Source organism: Drosophila simulans, chromosome 4 (genome assembly GCF_016746395.2).
Source record: "Drosophila simulans strain w501 chromosome 4, Prin_Dsim_3.1, whole genome shotgun sequence".
NCBI lineage: Eukaryota > Metazoa > Arthropoda > Insecta > Diptera > Drosophilidae > Drosophila > Drosophila simulans.
Genome location: NC_052524.2, coordinates 688,129 through 710,432, shown reverse-complemented (window position 1 = coordinate 710,432; position 22,304 = coordinate 688,129). Strand labels below are relative to the sequence as shown.

The 22,304-nt window shown below is 40.2% G+C and overlaps 1 protein-coding gene across 8 annotated transcripts in view; it reads right to left on the bottom strand.

Moving 5' to 3' along the window:
• Nucleotides 1-1,312: 1,312 nt before the first annotated feature.
• The window catches only part of LOC6724724 (twitchin), a 51,105-nt gene continuing 30,113 nt past the window's right edge, over nucleotides 1,313-22,304 (bottom strand). For 6 of the 8 annotated variants that reach the window (XM_016180709.3, XM_016180707.3, XM_016180717.3 and 3 more), the window contains 12 exons: nucleotides 19,612-22,284; nucleotides 18,824-19,105; nucleotides 18,462-18,761; nucleotides 8,933-18,403; nucleotides 7,883-8,861; nucleotides 7,467-7,808; nucleotides 5,048-6,090; nucleotides 4,078-4,134; nucleotides 3,262-3,362; nucleotides 3,084-3,210; nucleotides 2,721-3,023; nucleotides 1,313-2,481 (listed from right to left, as the gene is read on the bottom strand). In XM_016180709.3, the coding sequence (XP_016037337.1) occupies nucleotides 1,847-2,481; nucleotides 2,721-3,023; nucleotides 3,084-3,210; nucleotides 3,262-3,362; nucleotides 4,078-4,134; nucleotides 5,048-6,090; nucleotides 7,467-7,808; nucleotides 7,883-8,861; nucleotides 8,933-18,403; nucleotides 18,462-18,761; nucleotides 18,824-19,105; nucleotides 19,612-22,284 (16,313 nt within the window). In that variant the 3' untranslated portion in view covers nucleotides 1,313-1,846. The remainder of the gene's footprint in view (nucleotides 2,482-2,720; nucleotides 3,024-3,083; nucleotides 3,211-3,261; nucleotides 3,363-4,077; nucleotides 4,135-5,047; nucleotides 6,091-7,466; nucleotides 7,809-7,882; nucleotides 8,862-8,932; nucleotides 18,404-18,461; nucleotides 18,762-18,823; nucleotides 19,106-19,611; nucleotides 22,285-22,304) is intronic. The other 2 variants (XM_016180702.3, XM_016180711.3) reach the window with 1 other exon arrangement.

The window sequence follows — 22,304 nt, the reverse complement described above, 5'->3', positions numbered from 1 at the left end:
TTGAGGGCTTTCCTGCGGACACTGTATTCTTTTTGCCTCTCGGCAAAGGAGCCTGCAATTCTTTGCGTCGGTGGCGACGCCTAGAGTAGAGACTAGCCGTTTTAATCTCCGAGATTCACCAGTTGGCTGGGCCTTTATGTAGGTTATGGATCATTCTAACTTGTATGCTGGAATTACACGTAGACTTCAGATGAGTCTTCACTGAACTGTCTGTCATAAGTTCAACTCAACTCACCGGTGGTACAAACAGTTAAGTATACGTGGACATAGAGTTCGATTTGTACATCGTCCTACTCTGAACAGCTGGGTGGACTCGAGCCTGTCTTAACGTCCCAGTTCGTAGATGATTGTCAAGTAGTCGTTGGTAATGTACTTCTCTCTAACACTCCTTTTAGTATGCCAATACATCGATCCTTTGACGAAAGTTAGGTTAATCACTGAGTCAATTCCGGTCCGTCTTAATGTGTCCCTTAGTTCAGTTGCGCAAGTCCTGCAAGTGCCTCCAGCACCGTCCTGTCTCTTTGTTTGGTGCTCCTTTGTGTGGTGGTAACCATTTTTGGTAGGTATTTGGTCAGTTTTTGACGATGATATGTTACTCCAAGAACTTTAGTTGTTACTATTCACTTGAATAGTATTATGAAGGTATCCCGTTTAATTGACTTTACCATGGGCAATAAAGAGAATCACAATTTTAAGTCAGTAAGAAAAATCTCCAATTGTCTTTCATTAAAATAATTTTTGATTTTAAGGTTTCATGCTTTTTTGAATGCGTAGCCGAATTTGCTTTTTTGAAGCCGAATTTGTCCAAATTTTTTATTTGATAGAGGTTTAAGATGTTTATTAAAAAGGTCAGACGTAATCTATAAAAGGCAGGTCCAAAATGTTTAAGGCACTCCCACTTATTACAATATTAAATTGAATGCGGATTAAAAAATCCTTATTTCATGTTCAATTAATAGGAAGCTATTGTGTTAGAAAAACGTTAGAATGAAATAACAGCGGGATGTAGAAATCAAGATAACTAGACTAACACATTTAGTCAATTTTTGTGTCAGGTGGAGGTGTGTCAAACTTTCTGCCAGGAACCATGACGTCTGTTGAGAATAATGTGAAAATAAACATGTACGACATCTAGCATGGTAGAGTAAAAGTGTGTAACAAGAAAACGCTTCCTGTACAGTGAAATATATTAATAAGCAAGTTCAATAGCCCAGTGGATTTGGCCATGTCCTTTCCAACGCAGGTAAGGAATTCAAATTATTGATAAATACACCTTGTAGATAACGTGGAAACCAAATGAAATAATTATAACTTTAAATTTGTGTAATGAATTTTACATTTATTTTTATGTCAAATAGAGCCCGCGTACATTTGTCTTTATGTTTCGTAAGTCATACAGAATTCTGTCCGAGAAGTAGAGGTTTCAACTACTTGAATGGCTAATGAGGTTTAGATCTTATTGTTGAGGATGCCAGAAGTCACTCAAGTAGCGAAAGTCTCGTTATTTTCGATCAGTACCTGTGAGTTCATCAAAATATGAAGGTTTTCTATTACAATAAATTTCTCTTACATATTATTTTTTTGATTAAAAGTATTTCTACGTATAATGCGTGAATTATGATTTGTGAGTAAACATATAATGTTGCAGAATTATGGACGATTTGGTTGAAATGCATAAACTTTACATATACTTATGTATATACATAAACGCCTATGTATAGATATTTGAATGATGAATGTGACTTTTGATGAGCAGTCAAATTTTGACATATGTATATATATGTATATACCATATATGTGCTGTTTTTATCTTTTTTCTAACAATGTAATTTCTATCCGAAGTAGCTTAGGATTCGGCTGTGTGAACGTTCATCGAGAACGCACATATACTTTCGGCCTTCTTAGATACCGCTTTAGCTTGGTATTGACCGACATCGTCCATATTACACTTTGCCACTGCAAAAGAGTATCGGTGGCCATCCTTTGTAAATGAGTAACGTGGAAGTGTTTCGTCAATGGGTTTGCCATCTTTCAACCAAACCAAATTTAGGAGCTCAGAATCTATTTCGCATTCAAATGTGGTACCCTCTCCCTCAAGTATCGAAACAGACGTGGGAAACTTAACAAAGGCCGGCTGCTTAGACTCGTCTCCTGGCACTGTTACATTTATTGTGCAGGTACTGAATGATTCGCCTACATCATTGAAGGCCTCGCAAGTGTAGGTGCCGCCATCTTCGGGAAATATCTCTGCAATTTGTAATCGATATATATTGGCCTCGTTGGTGTATTGGAAATCCTTGCTCGGCTTTATCTCTTTGTTATTATGCAGCCACACGACATCGAAATGTTGAGCTCCAATTATGCGACAAGCCAGATTCACTGCATCGCCATCCCTAACAAATCTCGACTCCAAGTGACTAACTATTTTCGGCGCGTTATCGCCGGCATTCACTTTTCGCTTAGTTAAGTTTTTATCCAGGGCTTGAAAAGAAAATTGATTTTTATTTATATGTTTAGAAACCACAGAAATTTAAAAAGTGAAAGAGAATTTTAGATAAGAACACGAAATTTATAAATTTACACGAAATACAAAACAAAAGTATTTACTTAATCATTATAATCGTTAGTAAACGAGGATAAACAAAGAAGGTAAATCAGAAAACGGGCTTATATTCCCCGGATCAATTGGTAAAGTATTTATTTAATCATTATCTACTTACGCTGTATTGTTAGTTTGCATTTAGTTTCCACGGCTCGAATAGAATTTGTGGCCGTACAAGTGATCACTCCCTCGTCTTCAGGAAACACTTCGTTGATGGTTAAAGTTGCAATACCATTCTTATACCTTAAGTCCATAATATCAGAAGACGATAGGGACTTTCCATTTTTCGACCAAGAGATTTGAGGCTCCGGATCTCCTTTTACATGGCAAGTTAATATCAACTGTTCTCCATCGCGAATTGTTAAATCGTGAAGGGGCTTCGTGAATTCCGGCTTGCACATTAATGAATCATCTGGGGGAACTAAGACGACATATATATGAATACGAAGTCTTTTATCAATAAGTTTTAATAAATGCGTACGTATAAGCTCTTTGGTAGCGCTTCGTGATCTTGACGGGCTTCCGGGGGCCTGTAAACTATTTGATGCATACTTTTTCTTGTTTGAAATGCCTGATGAGTTTGAGTTGGATACATTCGCTTTGTCACCCTATAACAGAATAATAAATACAAAAATAGCATACGATTTTTTTTTACTTACCTTTGGTTCAGATGTGTTTTGGACTGAAGATGATGTAAACTGCCGGGATGTCACTATTGGGAGGGGAGCTGGCTTAATTGGCTGCTCTATGTATTTCCTATCTGTTTAGTTAAGCAGAGACAATTCATTTCAAAATTTTAATGTTTAATAGAATGTACTGTAACTACAGTTTTCATGATTTGGGAAAACGGTGTGTTAATATTTTGTTTTAGATCGACAAATTTTTATAATAAACAATATGCTTAGTTCCGTATAACACCTTCTCTTTACTCGAACGCCTAAAAGTCTAAATATAGTCCAAATAAATGTAGTACCAAAATAGCATCGCATTACGTTCCAATTTGGGTTAAATCGTGGTCAAGCAATACGTTTGGGAGACGTTTAAAATCACTCATATAACTGTGTTACAAAGTAAGACCTTTATTAAATTACATTGATGGGTCCAAAAAAATATGATTTTTTTACGATTTATAAATTGATATAAAATTTGCTGGTTCTTGGGTTTCAAAAATGCAGTTTATTGCCGTTTTAGGTATTATCATGCGAAAGTATTATGAACTAAATTTTTTGGGAACCTCCAATGTTATTCTTTTATATTACAGTATAATTTTGGTATAACAGGATGCGTACCCGTGAACGTCAGCGCAAAATTAAAGAAAATAATAACGGTTGTACAATTTTTGTCGTCGAATTAATTATCCCTTCACTTTTTTTAGAACGTTTGATTGAGTGAGTGTATATTTTAAGTATATAAAGAAGCATGCTGACGATAAATATGTATTTCTAGTTTGGATTTGTTTCATTATTATCATTTACCTCCTGAGTAAAGAAAATTGTGGGCGAGTTGAGCCTGCTCAGGCGTAACCCATTCTCCTGGGAAAATTGAATTTAAAAATGTATTATAGAAAACAGTACGAACCCATAAATATACATGTAGACAGACACGCCTGTTTATAATATTCATACGTCTTATAATTTAACCTTAAGTCGATTCTAGATTTTAATCAAAAAATGTGTTAAAAGATGAATAACGATTTTATACTAGTAATTAATCTTGAATCCTAAAATCCTATACATGTAAACAGACACGCCTGTTTATAATATTCATACGTCTTATAATTTAACCTTAAGTCGATTCTAGATTTTAATCAAAAAATGTGTTAAAAGATGAATAACGATTTTATACTAGTAATTAATCTTGAATCCTAAAACGCAACTTAAAGTGCTCGCAACCATCAAAGAAAATTAATATATATTTTAATAAAATCCAAGCGAAATTTAAAAACATCATACTTAGAAAAGGATTATCCAAAAGTGTCTTAAATTCCATTGCTGTATACGTCGGAGGAAAAATTAATGAAAGTTCAACCCCTCATCCAGTAAATAAATATAATACAACATTCGGAAGATAAGTTAACATTTCAGTAAGTTTTTAATGTCTTTTTTTTTAATCGGTGAAAAAATAAATGAATTGAGACCCTTTCAGTAAAGCATTATGAGGTCAAATTCTGAAGATAATTAATTTACTGATTAATATTATTATATAGTCAACGTTATACAAATAGTCTTTAATGCGTTGTTTTATATATATCCGTTTAAAATAAATGAATATTAAATCCATCTACCAGTAAAGCATTATAAGACAAAATTCTTAAGATATGTAATTTACTAAATACTATGCTATGGACAACACATTAATCTTTATCTGAAAAATAAATTTGTTCACTAAACCTTTCCCTGCTTTTGATTTTTTAGAACTTAAAAAGTTAGTGTTCTTTTAGTTTACCTTCAACAATCACAACACAATCTGTTTCGTCTGTTCCGTGACAGTTTGTTGCCTTACAGCTGTATTTTCCTGAATCGGATGGCTTGCAGTCAATTATTTCCATGGTGACAACTCCATCAGAGTGAGTCATCGCATACTCGTATTTGCTAAGTTCTCGACCGTCCTTGTACCACCTTACATTAGGTACTGGCTTGCCACTTAAACAACACAGTAGTTTGCATGTATCGCGGGCTTGCATGACGCGTGGCCGCAAAAGGAATGTGAAACTGGGCGCCGTCTCGGACTCTTCCTGCCAGAATGTGTACGGCAAGGGTTCACGTCTGCGCACCGGAGTTGATTCCGTTCGGTACCTCGGCTGTTCTTTTGGTAAGGGCTGAACATTTAGGAAAACGACTTCTTCTCTAGAGCCGTAGTGATTTTCTGCGCGAATAATATATTCTCCTCGATCGTCCAACTTAACTCGGTTAATGATGAAGTAGTAATCATCTCCAGCGTATCGTTTCATAAACTTGACACTCTGTCGCAACTCGATATTATTATGTGACCAAGTGAGGGTAGGTGTGGCTATTGCAATGCATCTGCAGTAGAACTTTACGCTTTGGCCCTCATAGCAAAATTGGGAAGATGGTCGAATTACAAAACGCGGCGCTGCTTGACGCCTATCAAAAACAGCATCATGGATCTTGTATTTCTCCATCAGCAATTTTCTTAGAGATGAGTATTCAGAAAGCCGGCCAATTGGCAACAGGTACCTCTCGAAGTCTTCATATTTTCTTCTCAATTTTTCTCGATAGGCTAGATAACGATCACGGTTGATTTCCTGTTTCATAGCACTATGGTCACCAGTCAACCAAGGATGCAGAAGACATTCGTGAGCAGTCATACGCTTTTCTTTGTTTCTAACGAGCAATTTTCTTATAAAATCTTTAGCTTCTTCAGAAATGTACTTAAAGGATTCTACGTCGAAGTCCCAATCGCAAGCCTTTACGTTTTTGAGAGTTTGAACATCATTATCACCAGCAAAGGGTGATAATCCGCTTAACCTAAAATAATAGATTTTTGAATTTTGTTGTATTAAGCTGGCTCGAACCTATACCAATGCATCTGGATACTAGAGCTCTTAAAACATTTCTCAGTTCCGAAGTTCGGAAAAACGCTGTAGTTGATGCCGCGACTCTTATGTACCCGTAACTCAGATAATGAAAGTACATGGAATGTGGTATTCCGCAGGGAGCAAAGCAAGTGACATTAAATGCTTAAGCATTCATTTTCCAAAGAACTATTAGTTAACTTTTTATGTGTTTTTAATACACCAAGCAAGAGAGATTTTATCGTTATGGAGGTACAAGTGGGCTTGGTAACGTAAACAAACTTTCGCTGCGTAGGTATAACTTATGTCTTAGGTCATATAGTTCACGAGGTCTAAGAGTTCATACGGACTGACAGATGGCGCGAAAATGGCCCAAGTGACTCTGGTGGTCGACCGGACCAAGATTATATATACGGTATATATCGAAAACCTTTCTTTTACCTGATAGGAATTTATAACAAATCCCAAAAACCCTTTTACTTTACGAGTGACGAGTATGCGGGTGTACAAATTAAATCCAAAATATTGTCTATATTCTGCAGCTGCCATATAAACATTCTAGAACAGGAGAATGATATATACTATATAATAATTATACCCGTCGTAGAGTAAAATGGTATACTAGATTCGTTGAAAATTATGTAACAGGTAGAAGGAAGGCACGCCCACGCTTTTGAAAGATGTTTTGATCTATTTAAAGCTAACATAAAGTATAAAATTATAAGGCAAAAAAGAAATAGGAGCATAAGCAGCATGGCCTTCCGCTCCTCTAGGGTGACAGTGGTTTATACAGAGCGAGAACTAAATATAGTTCTATATTTTATGAATTAGGTTGTACTTTAGCAAAAAAGTTATAATTTTGTAGATGTTATCGTTCGGTGGGTTAGCCGTTGCGGTTATTGGTTGAAAGGTTATTGATTGAAAGGGAACTGTTCTATGTAGGGAAGCGAATTACAGTTAACTAGAATGTGTTTAAGGTTATGGTACTTGACATTTGCGCTGTTAAAACTCAAATTTTGCCGCTAAGCAAAGAAGTATACGGAATTAGAACAAAACAATTTACTCGTAGACTAGAAGGGTATACTATATTTGTTGAAAAGTTGTGTGTAAAGTATATATATTCTTGATTAGGATCATAAGCCAAGTCGATCTGGCTGTATTTTTCTGTCCGTAAGTTGAGATAAGACATTCGGAGATATATACGCAGCGCAAGTTTGTTTGCAAATATATATATTTTACCTATTTTAAAATAAAATCGCCCACAGGACATAGAAACCTTGCATGTATATTTTTATATAGTAAATTAAAAAAAAAAACATGAAAACTTACAGAACATATGATAGTACTCCAGTAGCCCACATATCTGTGTAAAAGCCGACTGGCTCTCTGTTGACGATCTCCGGTGCAGCGAACTCAGCCGTGCCTGTTGTTATTTTAACAACTTCATTTGGATCGAGGCGCGTCGCTAGTCCAAAGTCAATAAGTTTAACATTTGTGCTAGAACGAGTTTGACACATTATATTCTCTGGTTTTATGTCCAAATGGATAATATTTTGTTCATGCATATGTCTGATGCCGTCGCAAATTTGCCTCATATAGTTTATAACTTCAGCTTCCGTCATTACGTAACCTTCAGCAGTAATGCGTTCAAATAATTCACCACCAGATAAGCTAAAATAAGATAAGTAATAATATTCAAGTAACAATAATTATAATATTATAAGTATATTTTGGGTGTTGCTTACAATTCCAGTATTAGGATCATTTCATCGTCGTCTTCGAAAGCATCGTGTAAGTTGATAAGCTTCTGATGGTGCAGTTGATTCATTATATCTATTTCACGACGTATCAAGTCTTTCTCAACTGTGTGTGATACTGGAATGAACTTGGCCGCAAAAATATTTCCTGTGCTTCTCTCACGACAGCGATGTACTACTCCAAATGCGCCTGTTCCGATTTCCTCAAGAATATCATACCTATCATATACACTTTGCTGGGATATTTCCACGGGTTGCGGAACGAATTTGGAGTAGATATCAAACACATATGAATCGTAGTCTTTAACTGGTCCATCTGCTTTTCCGCGCAGTTTCCGTCCATTTGCATCAACTTCCCATTTGCGTTCAATCGGCTTCTTTCTAACAGACTCCTTAGTCTTGATAAGAGTACTTGTGTCTGAAGCATCAGAACGTCCATACACATTATCAGCAAATATGCGGAAATCGTATTCTTTTCCTGGAGTCAAGCCGCTGACTGCCATAGACGTAAACCTAGTATTTCCGACTCGTATCCACGAAGATAATGGGTGCTCCCGCCGCTCTACGTAGTAATTCGTTATGTCGCTGCAACCGTCCCATACAGGTGCTTTCCAACTAAGAGACAACGAATCTGTGCCAATACTTTCAATTAAAGGGAATCGTGGGGGATCTGGACGATCACTAATTTGCACTTGTATTATAGCTGTATCCGAACCAAGTTCATTCTCCGCTGTTATCCTATAAGGTCCTGAGTCCAAGTGCGATCCATCACGAATGATAAGAACGGCATGTCTTTCTTTAACCTCCACAGTGTAATGACCACCGGATTCAATATTCTCGCCGTCCCTAACCCAGTGTATACGTGGTTTTGGGAAACCAGTAAAGGGAATTTTGATTACAACATTTTCACCCTTATCGAAGTAAGCAGTGTCTCTAAATCTTGGAGGAACGTTTAATTTTGGAGCAGCTAAGAAGTTTTCAAATAATCCAAATATTTAGTATACCAAAAACGCGCAATATGTATATTTATTTACTTACTCATAATGGCCAGTGCGGCGCGTGTTGATTTTGCTCCAGCCTTGTTTACAGCGCGACAAACATATTCATCAGCGTCTTCGCCGAATACGTCATTAATATTTAGGAAGTGATTGTCCCCTTCTGAGTACATGTGATATCGGGCGCCGTTACTGATTTCGCGAGCTCCTTTATACCAAGTTATCGTTGGCTTAGGAACGCCATTTATTGTGCATGTGAATTGGGCATTGTGGTTTTGAATGCAATTGGCATCGCGTAGCGGTTTCACAATCAATGGAGGCGAAGCCGCCTGTGGATCTATTATCTTGACTGCTTGGGAAGCGGATGATTCTTTTGAAAGACCTGCAACATTCTGGGCAAAAATTCGAAACTCGTACTGTCGACCTTCAATGAGATTGATACAGTTTATTTGATTGGCAGCACAGATGGTAGTGTTTACACGCTGCCATGTGTTGCTGCCTACTTCACGCTTATCGATCCAATAGCCTTGAATGTGAGCACCGCCATCCGATTCCGGTTTTCCCCATTCCAAATGCACAAAGTCTCCTCCGATCTCAGTAATTTGAGGACTGCCCGGTGGCGATGGTGGGTCAATTGGGTCTTTGGCTCGAATTGGATTTAAGCCCTCTAGTGGTGGACCCATTCCGTTCTCATTTACCGCCATCACTCGGAAAATGTATTCTTGGTTCTCAATAAGACCTTGTACATTGAAGGCGGTATCCTTGCAGGTACTAGAAACAGTTATCCAGTGTGGAGATGACACATCTTTTCTCTCGACGACGTAGTGACTAACTTTAAGACCACCATCGTAGGAAGGGGGACGCCAGTTTAACGTACAGGAGTTTTTGTTAATGTAAGAGATACCCATAGGTCCAGTGGGCACTGAAGGCATGCCAGTAATGTGTACATTAAACTGCCCTGTGGCACTACCAGATTCATTCGTGAATTCTATTTGATATGTACCACCATCACTTTTTACAATGTTACGAATGTAAATCGCTACATAGTCGTCAAATATGTTTACCTTAACATGCGAATCGTCATTACTGTCAGATATGACTTCATTATTTTTCTTTAATATCACAGTTAGTGGCTGGTCGCCAGAGTAGAAAATCTTGATCTTTGAATTATCTCCTTCTGGCAATTTTAGTTCGTTTGGACATCTGTTAATAATTGGTGGTGATCCAATTTTTAGATAACCTGATGTGTTAACAAATCCGAGAGAATTCATTGCCTCACATGTGTAGTCACCATCGTCTCCAGTTTGCACATTAGATATGTGCAGTCGGAAGACCCCATCTTTACTGTCGCATGTCATTCGGCCCCCACTCATTTGAATTTCTTTTCCATTGCGAAGCCACCTTGCAGTTGGACTTGGCTTACCTGAGGCGGCGCATTGTAAAGTATAATCCTTGCCAAAGGGTGCTACCTTGTCTTGCAGTCGTGTAATCCAATCAGGTTTCTCCCCACCTAGTACCTCGCAAACCTTGATTGGCATAGTACATAAGCTTGGTTCTGAACGTCCAGCGGAATTGACAGCATATATTCGGAATTCGTAATCACCCATCTCGATGAGGTTCATAACGGTGTATTCGGTATCCAAAACATTGTAATCATTACACTTTACCCATACGGCTCCACCGATGTCCCTTCGTTCAATAATGTAACCCGTAATGCGGGAGCCACCATCTCTTAAGGGTTTCTCCCACTTTAGGTCGACATAGTTTTTGCCGACTCTGGTTACTTGTGGGGCTCCAGGAGGTGATGGCACGCTGAATTTTCCTTTCAGCTTAAATCTAAGAGATGGTGAAGATGGCTTACTTAAGCCTGCAGCGTTCTTAGCCCTTATACGGAATTCGTATTCACTGCCGTTGATTAAGTTGTAAAGTTGATACTTATTGTCCTTTATGATATAGTCATACGTATTCCAAGACGAATCGTTTAAAATATCTCGATATTCAATTTGATAGCCTTGTATGCGGGACCCTCCATCACTTAATGGTCGGGTCCAAATCAAAGTGACATTTCCAGAGTCCCAGTCTATAACCTTTGGCTGACCAGGCTCATCTGGGACTGTAAATTGATGTTTGGCAACAATAGGTTCAATAATATCCAATGGATCAGATAAACCATATTGGTTTTCTGCTCTTACGCGGAAGTTATATTTGTATTGAGGTTCCAAGCCCATGACATCGTAGTGAGTGTTACGAACAAAACTGCTAATCTTTACCCATGAACCACTGTTATCCAGTTTTTCAACGACATAATTTGTAATCGGTGAACCTCCATCATCCAAAGGCGTCTTCCAGGCCAGGGTGCAAGTGTCGGGGGTAATGTCGTAGGCATTAAGTGGACCCTGAGGGGGTAATGGCCTATCTACCACCGTGACGTGGCATGATGCAGTATCTGAACCTTTGTTATTGGTAAGTGTAATGGTGTACGATCCAGTCTCATCTCGTTTAGCTGATTTATTGTAATAAATTGAAGCATAATCGTTAGAATCAAATTTAATACGTTCGCTGGGAATTACTTCTACACCATTTAAACTCCATGATGCAGTTGGGCGAGGACTGGCGTGATAAGGTACTGTTATACGGAATTCATCTCCTGCAATTACTGTCATATCCCTAATTGACAAATCTGAAGTAATCTTTGGCGCATGAGGTGGTCGGCGGCAAAAGATGAGGTCGCTGGAACCGCTATAGGCCGACTGTCCGGCTGCATTTACTGCGGCTACCCTAAATTCGTATTCAGCATTTTCAATAAGATTTGGAATTTTACAAGAAAGGTCTGGACAAAGTGAATGAACTGCCTTGGTCCATTTATCATCACTCAATAAGCGTTTTTCAATGATATATCCGGTTATGGGAGATCCACCATCATGTTTAGGCTTCGTCCACGCTATTGTTATACTATCTTCTGTCGAGTCAATACCATGGGGAATACCGGGAGCATTGGGAATATCAAAGGGATGCCTTGCAAGTATAGGCTCAGATGTATTGGCGGGATCGGATTGACCATATTTATTTTCAGCTATCACACGGAAATTGTACTCTTTGTTGAGTGCAAGATTTCGAATTCTAACAAACGGAACTGTGCAAAAGCTGCTGACTTTAGACCATGTGGACGATCGAGCTTCTTGTTTTTCAATAATATAATTTTGAATAGCGGAACCACCGTCATCGTTTGGTGGATTCCAATACAATGTTAGAGAATCTCCAGAAAACTCATCAGCTCGTAGGCGTGTCGGTGGAGATGGTCTATCCAGAACCCTAACATTAATGGTAGCCGTATCGAATCCTGACGTATTCTTTAATTGGAGCCTATATTGCCCTGAGTCGGCGCGTTTCGAGTTTTTTACCACAACAGATGCTGCATCATCAGTCAAATGTTTGTGCACACGATTATTGTCATCCAGCATATTGTCATTAGAATACCAAAATGCGTTGGGCTTGGGGAAAGCTAGATAGGGTACGTGAATGCTAAAATCATCACCAGCCCTACACACTATATCTCGGACCTTTCCGAGATCCATGCAAGGCTTATTTGGTTGCTCCTCAATTGTGATGGGCTGCGATGGCTTAGATGGATCTGAACGACCAACTTCGTTTTCAGCAACAACACGGAATGAATACTCTTCTCCTTCCTTAAGGCTTGGTACTGTGTATACAGTGGAATTAATAGGTATATCGTTAACAGTTTTCCAATCCTTTCCGTTTTTGGGACGCATTTCGACATAATACCCTTTGATTCTGGACTTTCCATCGGTCCGAGGCGGGCGCCATGATAATGTGACCCCATTCCTGGTAATACGATCTGGTTTTGGTGGCTCCGGCGGATCTGGACGATAGCGCTGATGTTCAGCAGTCATTGGATCAGAAGGCTTTGACGGGTGGCCAGGCCCAGCCTCATTTACTGCGAGCACCCGGAACTCATAACGAGCTCCATCCCGAAGATTGGATACTGTATATGATGTATTCGGTGTTGGGTAATTGTTGCACTTAATCCACTCACCCCCGCGTTCGCGTCGCTCTACGATGTACCCCGTAATAGGCTTACCACCACAATCGTCTGGAGGATGCCACTCCAAATTAGCTGAGTTTGGTGTATATGCAGCAATTGTTGGCTGAGATGGTGCCCCGGGTGGATCAAAAGGCGATTTAGCCAACACCGGCTTACCTTCGAGAGCTTCGGAAGCTCCGTAGATATTTTCAGCTCTAATACGAAAAACATATTTCTTTCCCTCTACTAGATTCTTTACTGTAAAGTTGGTGTTGGGACAAGCGCCCGGCACTGGCCTCCAATCATCTACACCAAACTCAGTGAACTCGATTATGTATCCCGTTATTTCGCTGCCACCATCGTCCTTGGGCGAATACCAATGCAACGAAATGTGATCTGGGGCTGTCTCCGTATAACTCAAAGGTCCTTCAGGTGGCGATGGCTTATCTACGACAATAACTTCAATGTCAGCTGTATCCTTACCAAACTCATTAGCAGCGGTAACAGTGTATTTTCCAGAGTCCCGTCTGTTTGAATCATCAATGCGAAATAGAGTACGCTCCGAGTTAGTCTCATAAGAAATTCGTTTTCCTTCCTCTAATTTCAGATCCCCTCGCTTCCATTCAATTGTCGGAGTAGGTGCCCCAGATATGGGAATATTTAAATTTACAGGTTCACCTGCACGAACTTTAATGCGCTTTCCTACTAAGCCATCAAAATAAAATCTTGGCTTTTCACGCAGTGGTCGAGCATTGAATATGGCCGAAGGTTCGGAAGTCTTCCCGTTGCCGGCAGCATTAACCGCCGATATTCTGTATTGATATTGATGGTTCGATGTTACTCTGTCGTCTTGGTATTCAGCTGTAGGTACTGGTTGTCCATTTATCTTTATCCATCGTCCTGTGTTTACGTCGCGACGTTCAATGTCGTAACCAATAATGGGGGATCCTCCATTACTAATTGGTTGCTTCCATTTAATTGTAATATGATTCTTATCGCTATCAATGAGTTCTGGCTTTCCAGGAGCTCCCGGCACCGTGTACTGAGATTTTGCAACCACCGGTTTGTCGGAAGTAAGTGGATCTGAGCGTCCTTGTAGGTTTTCGGCCATAACTCTAAGCTCGTACATTGTTCCTTCCAGCAGTCTGGGAACCAGGGCATGGTTGTATTTTGCACTAACATAATTTACTGCTGGTACCCAACCCCCGCCATGGGTAAGATCACGCTTTTCGATAATATAAGAAGATATTTCAGATCCCCCATTATCTTTTGGTGGTTTCCATGATATAGTCACAGAGTTCGCAGTTATTTCTTCATATTCCATTGGACCCTCTGGCGGCCCCGGGCGGTCGAGTACTACAAGTTCGAAGCTGCCTTCATCGATTCCAGAACTATTGCGTAGTAATAAGTGGTAGATTCCAGAGTCAGACCTTTGACAGTTAACAGTATGTACTACAGAGTGGTGACCGATAGATGTAATTGTCGATCTGTCATTCGACAATAGCTGATTATTATTAAGTGTCCACGTCGCTTCTGGTGCTGGCTCACCGATAAAATGTATATCTGTGTGAAATATGAGCCCACATTTAATGCGTACTTCATTTAGTGGAGTTATTATTTTTGGTGGCAGATAGCGCGGCTTTGCCATAATCATATCAGACGGCTCTGAGGGTTCAGATTGGCCTGCTTGATTAACAGCAATAACTCTAAATTCATACTCTTGACCCTCAGTTAGTTCTGGAACTGTGGTTGTGTTCTTATTTGATGGAACATGTCGTACATTAGTCCAGTAAGGGCTGCCCTTTTCCTTTTTCTGTATGATGTATTCACTAATTGGAGCTCCCCCGTCACTTTTTGGGACAGCCCATTGCATGTCTATATGGTCACGATCCCAATCAGTAATAACTGGTTTTCCAGGCGCATCAGGCTCGTCAAATTCGTTCTTAGCAATTATACTATTTACTGCTTCTAAGGGATCGGATTCCCCAATTGCATTGACTGCTTTAACGCGGAACAAATACTCCTTGCGGTGGACAAGGCGAGTGACATCATGGACTATATGTGTGCTCATGCCAGCATCGGACCACGTGCTTCGGGATAAGTCCATTTTTTCGATAATATAATGCAATATAGGTGAACCACCGTCATCATCCGGAACATTCCAGGTTAGGTGGCAGCCATCCCTTGTTATCTTTGTTATATCCAGAGGACCTTTGGGTGGCGATGGTCGATCCAATACAGTTGCGTGAGCAGACGCATCAAATGATCCATGCTCATTTTGTAATATTAAAGTATAACGACCTTCGTCGCTTCTAAGTGAGGATAAAATTTCAAAAGTTAATTCGTTTTGGAAAAGACCGGACTCGCCTCGTGAATTTGAACCGATTTCTTTTCCATTATATAGCCATGTGATGGATGGTTTTGGAGACGCCTCGATTGGTAATGTCCATCCTAATCGCTTTCCAGCATGGACCGTAATATCGTTTAAAAGTGACTTGTCAAAGAATGGAGCAAGGAAACGTGGCTTGCATATAATGGTGCTAGACGGATCAGATGGATCACTAGGACCTCCCCGATTGACGGCAATCACCCGAAACTCGTATTCTCCACCATTTGTAAGTTCCGGTACATGGGCCTTGCAAACATCGCCTGCCACAACAACAGCCCGTTCCCATTGACCAAACTTTGGTCTTTTTTCTATAATATACGAAGAAATGGGTGCTCCCCCATCTCTCTTTGGAGCGCACCACTCCAAGTCCACAAAATTTTTACCCCAATCTGTAGCTTGCGGTTGGCCAGGCTTATCTGGGTGTGTATAAGGATCTTTTGCTGTTATAGGCTGAGAAGTTGTGAGTGGTTGTGATTGCCCTTGCTTATTAACAGCCCTTACCCTAAAACTATAATCATGATTTTCAATTAGATTATCCGCTCTGATTTCGGTATCAGTGCAATCACCAACGGGCACCCAGCGCATGGCCTCATTATCCATTTTTTCCACAATATAATGAGTAATCTCTGAGCCACCATCATCCTTGGGTGGCCGCCATCGAAGTACTATAGAGTTTTTGCTAACATCACCATTACGTATTGGGCCTTCCGGCACACTTGGAGCATCGAGGATTGTAACTTTTACAGTGTGCCTATCTGTACCGTTTATGTTTCGTGCTGTTAATGTATAGACGCCTGTGTCGGATCGCTTTGCATCAAGTATTCTTATCTTAGTGCGGTCATCAAAATTGGAAATTTTTACTCGGTCTGTGTTTATGATCATATTGCCTTCGTGAGTCCAATCTTTGCTTGGCAAAGGCTCCCCAGTTACTGGTACATCAAATTCAAATACATTTCCAGCTTTAATTTTAATATCTGACATGAAGTTTCGATCTATTTTTGGAGGTGTGTTTTTGGAGCGAGCCACATGTGTTTCAGTTGCATCACTTGGTAAGCCTGGACCGGCCTTGTTTACTGCTCTGACGCGGAATTCATATTTAAGGCCTTCAATCAAGTCAGGAACGTGAGCATTGGTGATGTCATCACTGATTTCAGCGCATTTTTCCCAATCAGGGGAAAATTTGTCGCGCTTCTCAACTACATATCCGGTGATTGGAGATCCCCCATCAGCCTCTGGTCTAGTCCATTCCAGATCAACAAATTCTTTGTCAAAGTCTTTTATGGTTGGAGTTCCTGGTTTTGTAGGTTCATCGAATGGATTTTTCGCAATAATGGCTTGTGTTGTTGTAAGTGGTTCTGATGTTCCCTGACGATTTTTGGCACGTACTCGGAATTTGTATTTATGACCAGGGGTAAGGCCCTTGACTTTAAGTGCGGTGACTGGCCCGTCAGTCTGCCCGGCAGGTATCCAACGTCCTGTTGCTTCATCTAATTTTTCAACGACATAGTTATCTATTGGTTGTCCTCCATCGTCGTCTGGTGGATTCCAGTGCAGAGTACAAGACTCGGAATTTATTTCATCAACCTTAAGCGGTCCGTTTGGCGGTGCAGGTTTGTCAATGACAGTTACCTTAACATCTGCACTGTCTTCTCCGTTTGCGTTTTCTGCAAACACTGTGTATATACCGGAATCAGATCTGGTTGCACTATTTACTTTTAGTTTGGTATTGTAGTCAACATTAGTCACCTTAACATTGTCTTTTGAATAAACTTCCTTTTTCTTAAGCAGCCATTTCGTCTTAGGCGCTGGCTCCCCAGATACCTTACAATCAAATGTAAAAGACTGTCCAGCTTTAATACGCACTTCTACTAGACTGGATCTATCTATAATAGGTGGTTTATTGCGAGCTTTGGCAATTATTGGCGGTGTAGCATCAGATGGCTCTCCAGTCCCAGCTGCGTTGACCGCGGAAACTCGGAACTCGTAGGTTTGGCCCTCGACAAGATCTGGAATAGTCGCTTTGCATTGATCAGCAGGAACGTCAAGGGCCCGCTCCCACTTTCCAAATTTATCCTGCTTTTCGATGATATAGCAAGAAATTGGTGATCCGCCATCAATTAGAGGTGGGGTCCACGCCAAGTCCACGTGATCCTTATCCCAATCAGTTGCTCTAAGGTTCTCGGGCTTACCAGGTTCATCGAAAGGATTTCTTGCAACAATAGATTCGTTGCCTACCAAGGGCTGTGATTCACCTTCGGCATTTACAGCTGATACTCGGAACTTATATTCATTTCCAGGAGTAAGACCTGTAACATCAACTTGAGGTTCTATAGATCGACAAGACGGAACCCAGCACCCAGTTTCGGGCTCTAATTTGTCAATTTGGAAATACTCAATTGGCGTACCCCCATCATCGCTCGGACGTTTCCATTTAAGGTGGCAACCCTCTTTATGCACATCGGATATTTGAAGTGGTCCATTAGGAGGTGAGGGTTTATCTGTGATAATTACATTTACAAGCACACTATCTTTTCCAGAAGTATTAGTGGCCGTGACCAAATATTCTCCAGAATCACTTCGCTGGGTTGGTCTAATAACTAATTTTGTATAGTAGTCAGGAGTTTCGATTGTAACATTTTTTCCTGATTGCAAATGGTAATTGGAAAGTTTCCACTCTACTTTTGGAGCGGGTTCGCCTGTTATATTTGCATCTAATTTAAGAGCGGTTCCGGATGACAGAGTAATATTACGTAGATTTCTACGGTCTATCTTGGGAGCAAGATAACGCGGCTTAGCTGTAAATATTTTGCTTGGGTCCGAAGGCTCCGATAGGCCACCCTTATTCAAGGCAACTACTCGGAACTGGTATTCATTTCCTTCAATAAGACCTTGAACCGTTGCAGTTGGAGTTGGGGAGCTGGTTTCCAAAGCCTTTTCCCAAAGAGGGCTGTATTTGTCTTTTACCTCAACTATATAGCCTTGTATCGGCGATCCACCATCACTTGCTGGTTCTGGCCAAACAAGTTCTACCTTATTTGCAGTCCAATCGGTAGGTTCTGGAATTCCGGGCTTTGATGGAACGCCTAAGCAAATATAAGAATGTCTTATAAAGTTTTACATTTCTTTAATTTTTGAACTTACTAAATGGATCCTTGGCAATTATTGACCCCAAGGTTTCCAGTGGCTCCGATTCCCCTTCCTTGTTTATAGCTTTTACACGGAACTTGTAATCATGACCTGGGACTAAGCCATCAACGTTGTACTCAGGTACGTCAGACCTGCCAACAGGTAACCAAATACCCGTATCTGGGTCGAATTTTTCAACCAAATAGCTTTCAACTGGTTCACCTCCATCGTCCTTGGGTTTTTTCCATTTCAGCTTACAACCATCCTTGTGTACTTCTGATACTTCTAAAGGACCTTCAGGTTTGCCGGGTTTCGCTAATTAAACAAAAGGAAAATGTATCTTGTTTTTTTAAACATTACAATAGTTGTTAACTTACTAATAATATTAATCTGAAACTCGACTTGATCCTGACCGTATAGGTTATGCGCTGAGATCTTGTAGAGTCCCGTATCTTTCCGTTCGGGGTTGTTATTTATATATTTAGTGTTATACGGAATATTCTCAATATGACTAAATGATGTTGTTTGAACAGACTTGTTGTTTTGATTCCAATTAACATCCGGTGCGGGCTCTCCACTGATATTGATGTCCAAAAATATCGGCTCTCCAGACTTGAAGTTATAGGTACGAATATTTTTGCGGTCAATTTTGGGGGCCACTATTTTATTATAAAAGTAAAATAGAAATATATAAAATATAAAATTTTATAAAAATAAAAACATCATTTAAATTAAATTTACATTTATATAAATTTACCATGATGAAATAATTTGACAACGCGAAATTTCATAATTAAAAAAAAATAAAATAATGTTTAAAATCATGGAAGTGGAGTTTTGGGCGTCGGAAACGGTCCTTCTACCTGTTGCATACATTTCAACATTTCTAGTATATCCTTTTCCTAAACGAGTAACGGGTATAAGCTCCAGACTAAACTGTATCATAAGTTGACCGATTCTTATAAGTTTAAAATTGTTACTACTTAATTTAAAAATATATGTTTTATACTGAGTTTTCTGGTGATTTTATGGCATAAGCAAATATTGAACCTTTTTTTATTCGCATCTGCTACTGGGGAAACAAAAAAATGCTGATAGTCTAAAAAGGAATCGCGTAAAAAATGACGGACATGGTTGCAATTTATATTGCTCTGTATAGACTTACACTTTCTTGGCTTTGTAATGATAGGTTTGCTTGCGTCAGATGGTTCACCAGGCCCAGCAGCATTAATTGCTTTGACTCGGAATTCGTATTCACAATTTTCATTTAGGGTTGGCACAGTGGCTTTGCACTCCTCGCCAAGGCAAGGGATAGCAACTTCTGTTCCCTTTATCCACTTGTCAGTACCTTTCTCACGTTTTTCAACTACATAGCCAGTGATAGGCGATCCACCATCGTTAATTGGTGGCCTCCAAACTAAATCGACGTGATCTTTGTCCCAGTCGACTGCTTCCGGAGTTCCGGGCTTTCCGGGCTCATCAAAAGGATTCTTGGCAATAACAGACTGTTCTCCAGTTAATGGTTCAGATTCACCTTCAGTATTTACGGCAAGCACTCGAAATTTGTACTCATGACTAGGCTCCAAATTGTTCAACTCGGCAAAAGATTCTTTAAAGCGTCCAGATGGCAACCAACGCCCACTCTCAACGTCCATTTTCTCAATAATATAATGGTCGATTGGCAAACCTCCATCGTCCAAGGGAGCGTTCCATTTCAGCTTGCACCCTTCTTTGTGCACATCTGTGACTCGTAAAGGACCCTCTGGGGGGCCCGGTTTATCTAAGACTATGACTTCAAATGAAGCCTCATCCCGTCCAGATTCATTCTCTGCCTTAAGAGTATATTTTCCTGAATGGAATCGCTTTGAAATTGGCACGGCCAGTTTTGTGCGATATGATTCCATATCAATATTGTAGTTACTATCGTCATTTTCCAGTCGTGCTTTGTTGTGAAGCCATACTTTTGTAGCCGGAGGCTCTCCAGAGACCTTAATGTCGAATCGAATGTGTTGTCCAGCCTTGATGGTTATGTCCTTAATGTTTGTTCTATCAATTTTGGGTGGAGCAAATCGGTCCTTTGCGGTCATCTGGTCGGACGGCTCGGACGGTTTGCTCTTTCCTGCCTTGTTGACAGCCTTTATTCTGAACTGATATTTGTTGCCTGCGATTAAGTCATTTACGCGTGCCTTACAGTCAGGTGTACTTGTTTCAAGTGCCTTTTGCCACTTTCCTGTGTTGGGATCCTTCCTTTCTATAACATAGCCAGTAATGGATGCTCCCCCATCGTCTTCGGGTGCCCTCCACTTTAGATCACAGTGGTTACCTGACCAATCAACAATTTGCGGCTTACCTGGGGTGTCGGCCGCATCAAAAGGATTTTTGGCCTTTGTTGGAATATCGGTCACCAAAGGCTCTGATTCGCCTTCGGAATTGACAGCTTTTACTCTAAATAGATATTCCTTTCCTTCCGTAAGACCTGTAACATCGGCTTCAGGTGATTTAGTTGTAAGTACTGGTACCCATCGACCTGTTTCCGTATCCATGCGTTCAACTAAATATTGTTCAACAGGGTCACCGCCATCATCTTCGGGCTTTTCCCATTTCAAGTGTAAGGTCTCGGCCGTTACATTAGAAACAGCTAGAGGGCCTTTCGGTTTACTTGGCTTGCACAGTACTTCCAGCTCAACTTCTACGGTGTCGGAACCTGAGTCGTTTTTGGCAGTGACGATGTAAATGCCTCGATCAGCGCGTTTCACTTTTGGCATAATGAATGTCGTTTTATAGTCCTCGTTTTCAATTTTTATGTGATCTGAAGTTTTAATTTCTGTTTCGTTGTAAGTCCATGTTATTTTTGCTGGAGGTTCCGCCTTTATTAATGCGTCAATATGAAGCATTTGACCGCTGCGCATAATTTTCTTTTGTAGGTTCTTGCGATCAATGTGAGGTTTAAGAAAACGAGGTTTCGCTATCACAGATTTTGAAACATCGCTTGGATCACTAGGTCCCGCCTTATTAACAGCAACAATACGGAACTCGTATTCATGGCCCTCTTCTACGCCAGTTACGGTACCATTACACTTATCCCCAGGCACGGTTGCAGAGTCCACCCATGCGCGTCCAGACTTATCTCGCATTTGAATAATATATTTTTGGATTGGTGCGCCACCATCGTTTTTCGGCGGGTCCCAGGCTAAGTCGACAAAATCTTTATCCCAATTAGTTGGTTCAGGTTTCCCTGGTCTATCTGGTTCATCAAATGGATTTTTCGCTATAATTGGCTTTTCGGTTTCCAAGTCCTCAGATTCTCCTTCCTTGTTTACAGCCCTTACTCGGAATTTATATGCCTTTCCTTCATGAAGACCAATTACCTTGGCCTCCGGCTCGGTACTCTTTCCACATGGTAACCACTGACCCGTGTGAGGATCAAGTTTTTCAATTTCGTAGTAGTCGATGGGTGAACCACCATCATCATCTGGTTTTTCCCACTTAAGCTTGCAGCTGTGTTTTGTTATATCATTGACTTGCAGTGGACCTTTTGGTTTTCCTGGCTTGCCCAAAACTGTGACTTCCAGTTCTGCTTCGTCTTCACCAACTTCGTTTGTTGCTTTGATTGTGTATTTTCCACTTTGAGATCTCTGTGCACGCATAACAAAGAATTTCGTATTGTAATCAACATTATCAATTTTTACACTATGTTCGTCGCTTGTAACAGATAATTTATTGAAGAACCATTCAACTTTTGGAGCTGGCTCTCCTCGTATGTTAATATCCAAGCTAATTGATAAACCAGTTTTTACAATCACAGGTTTTAAATTCATTCGATCAATATGGGGTTTCACTAAAAAGTATATATTTAGT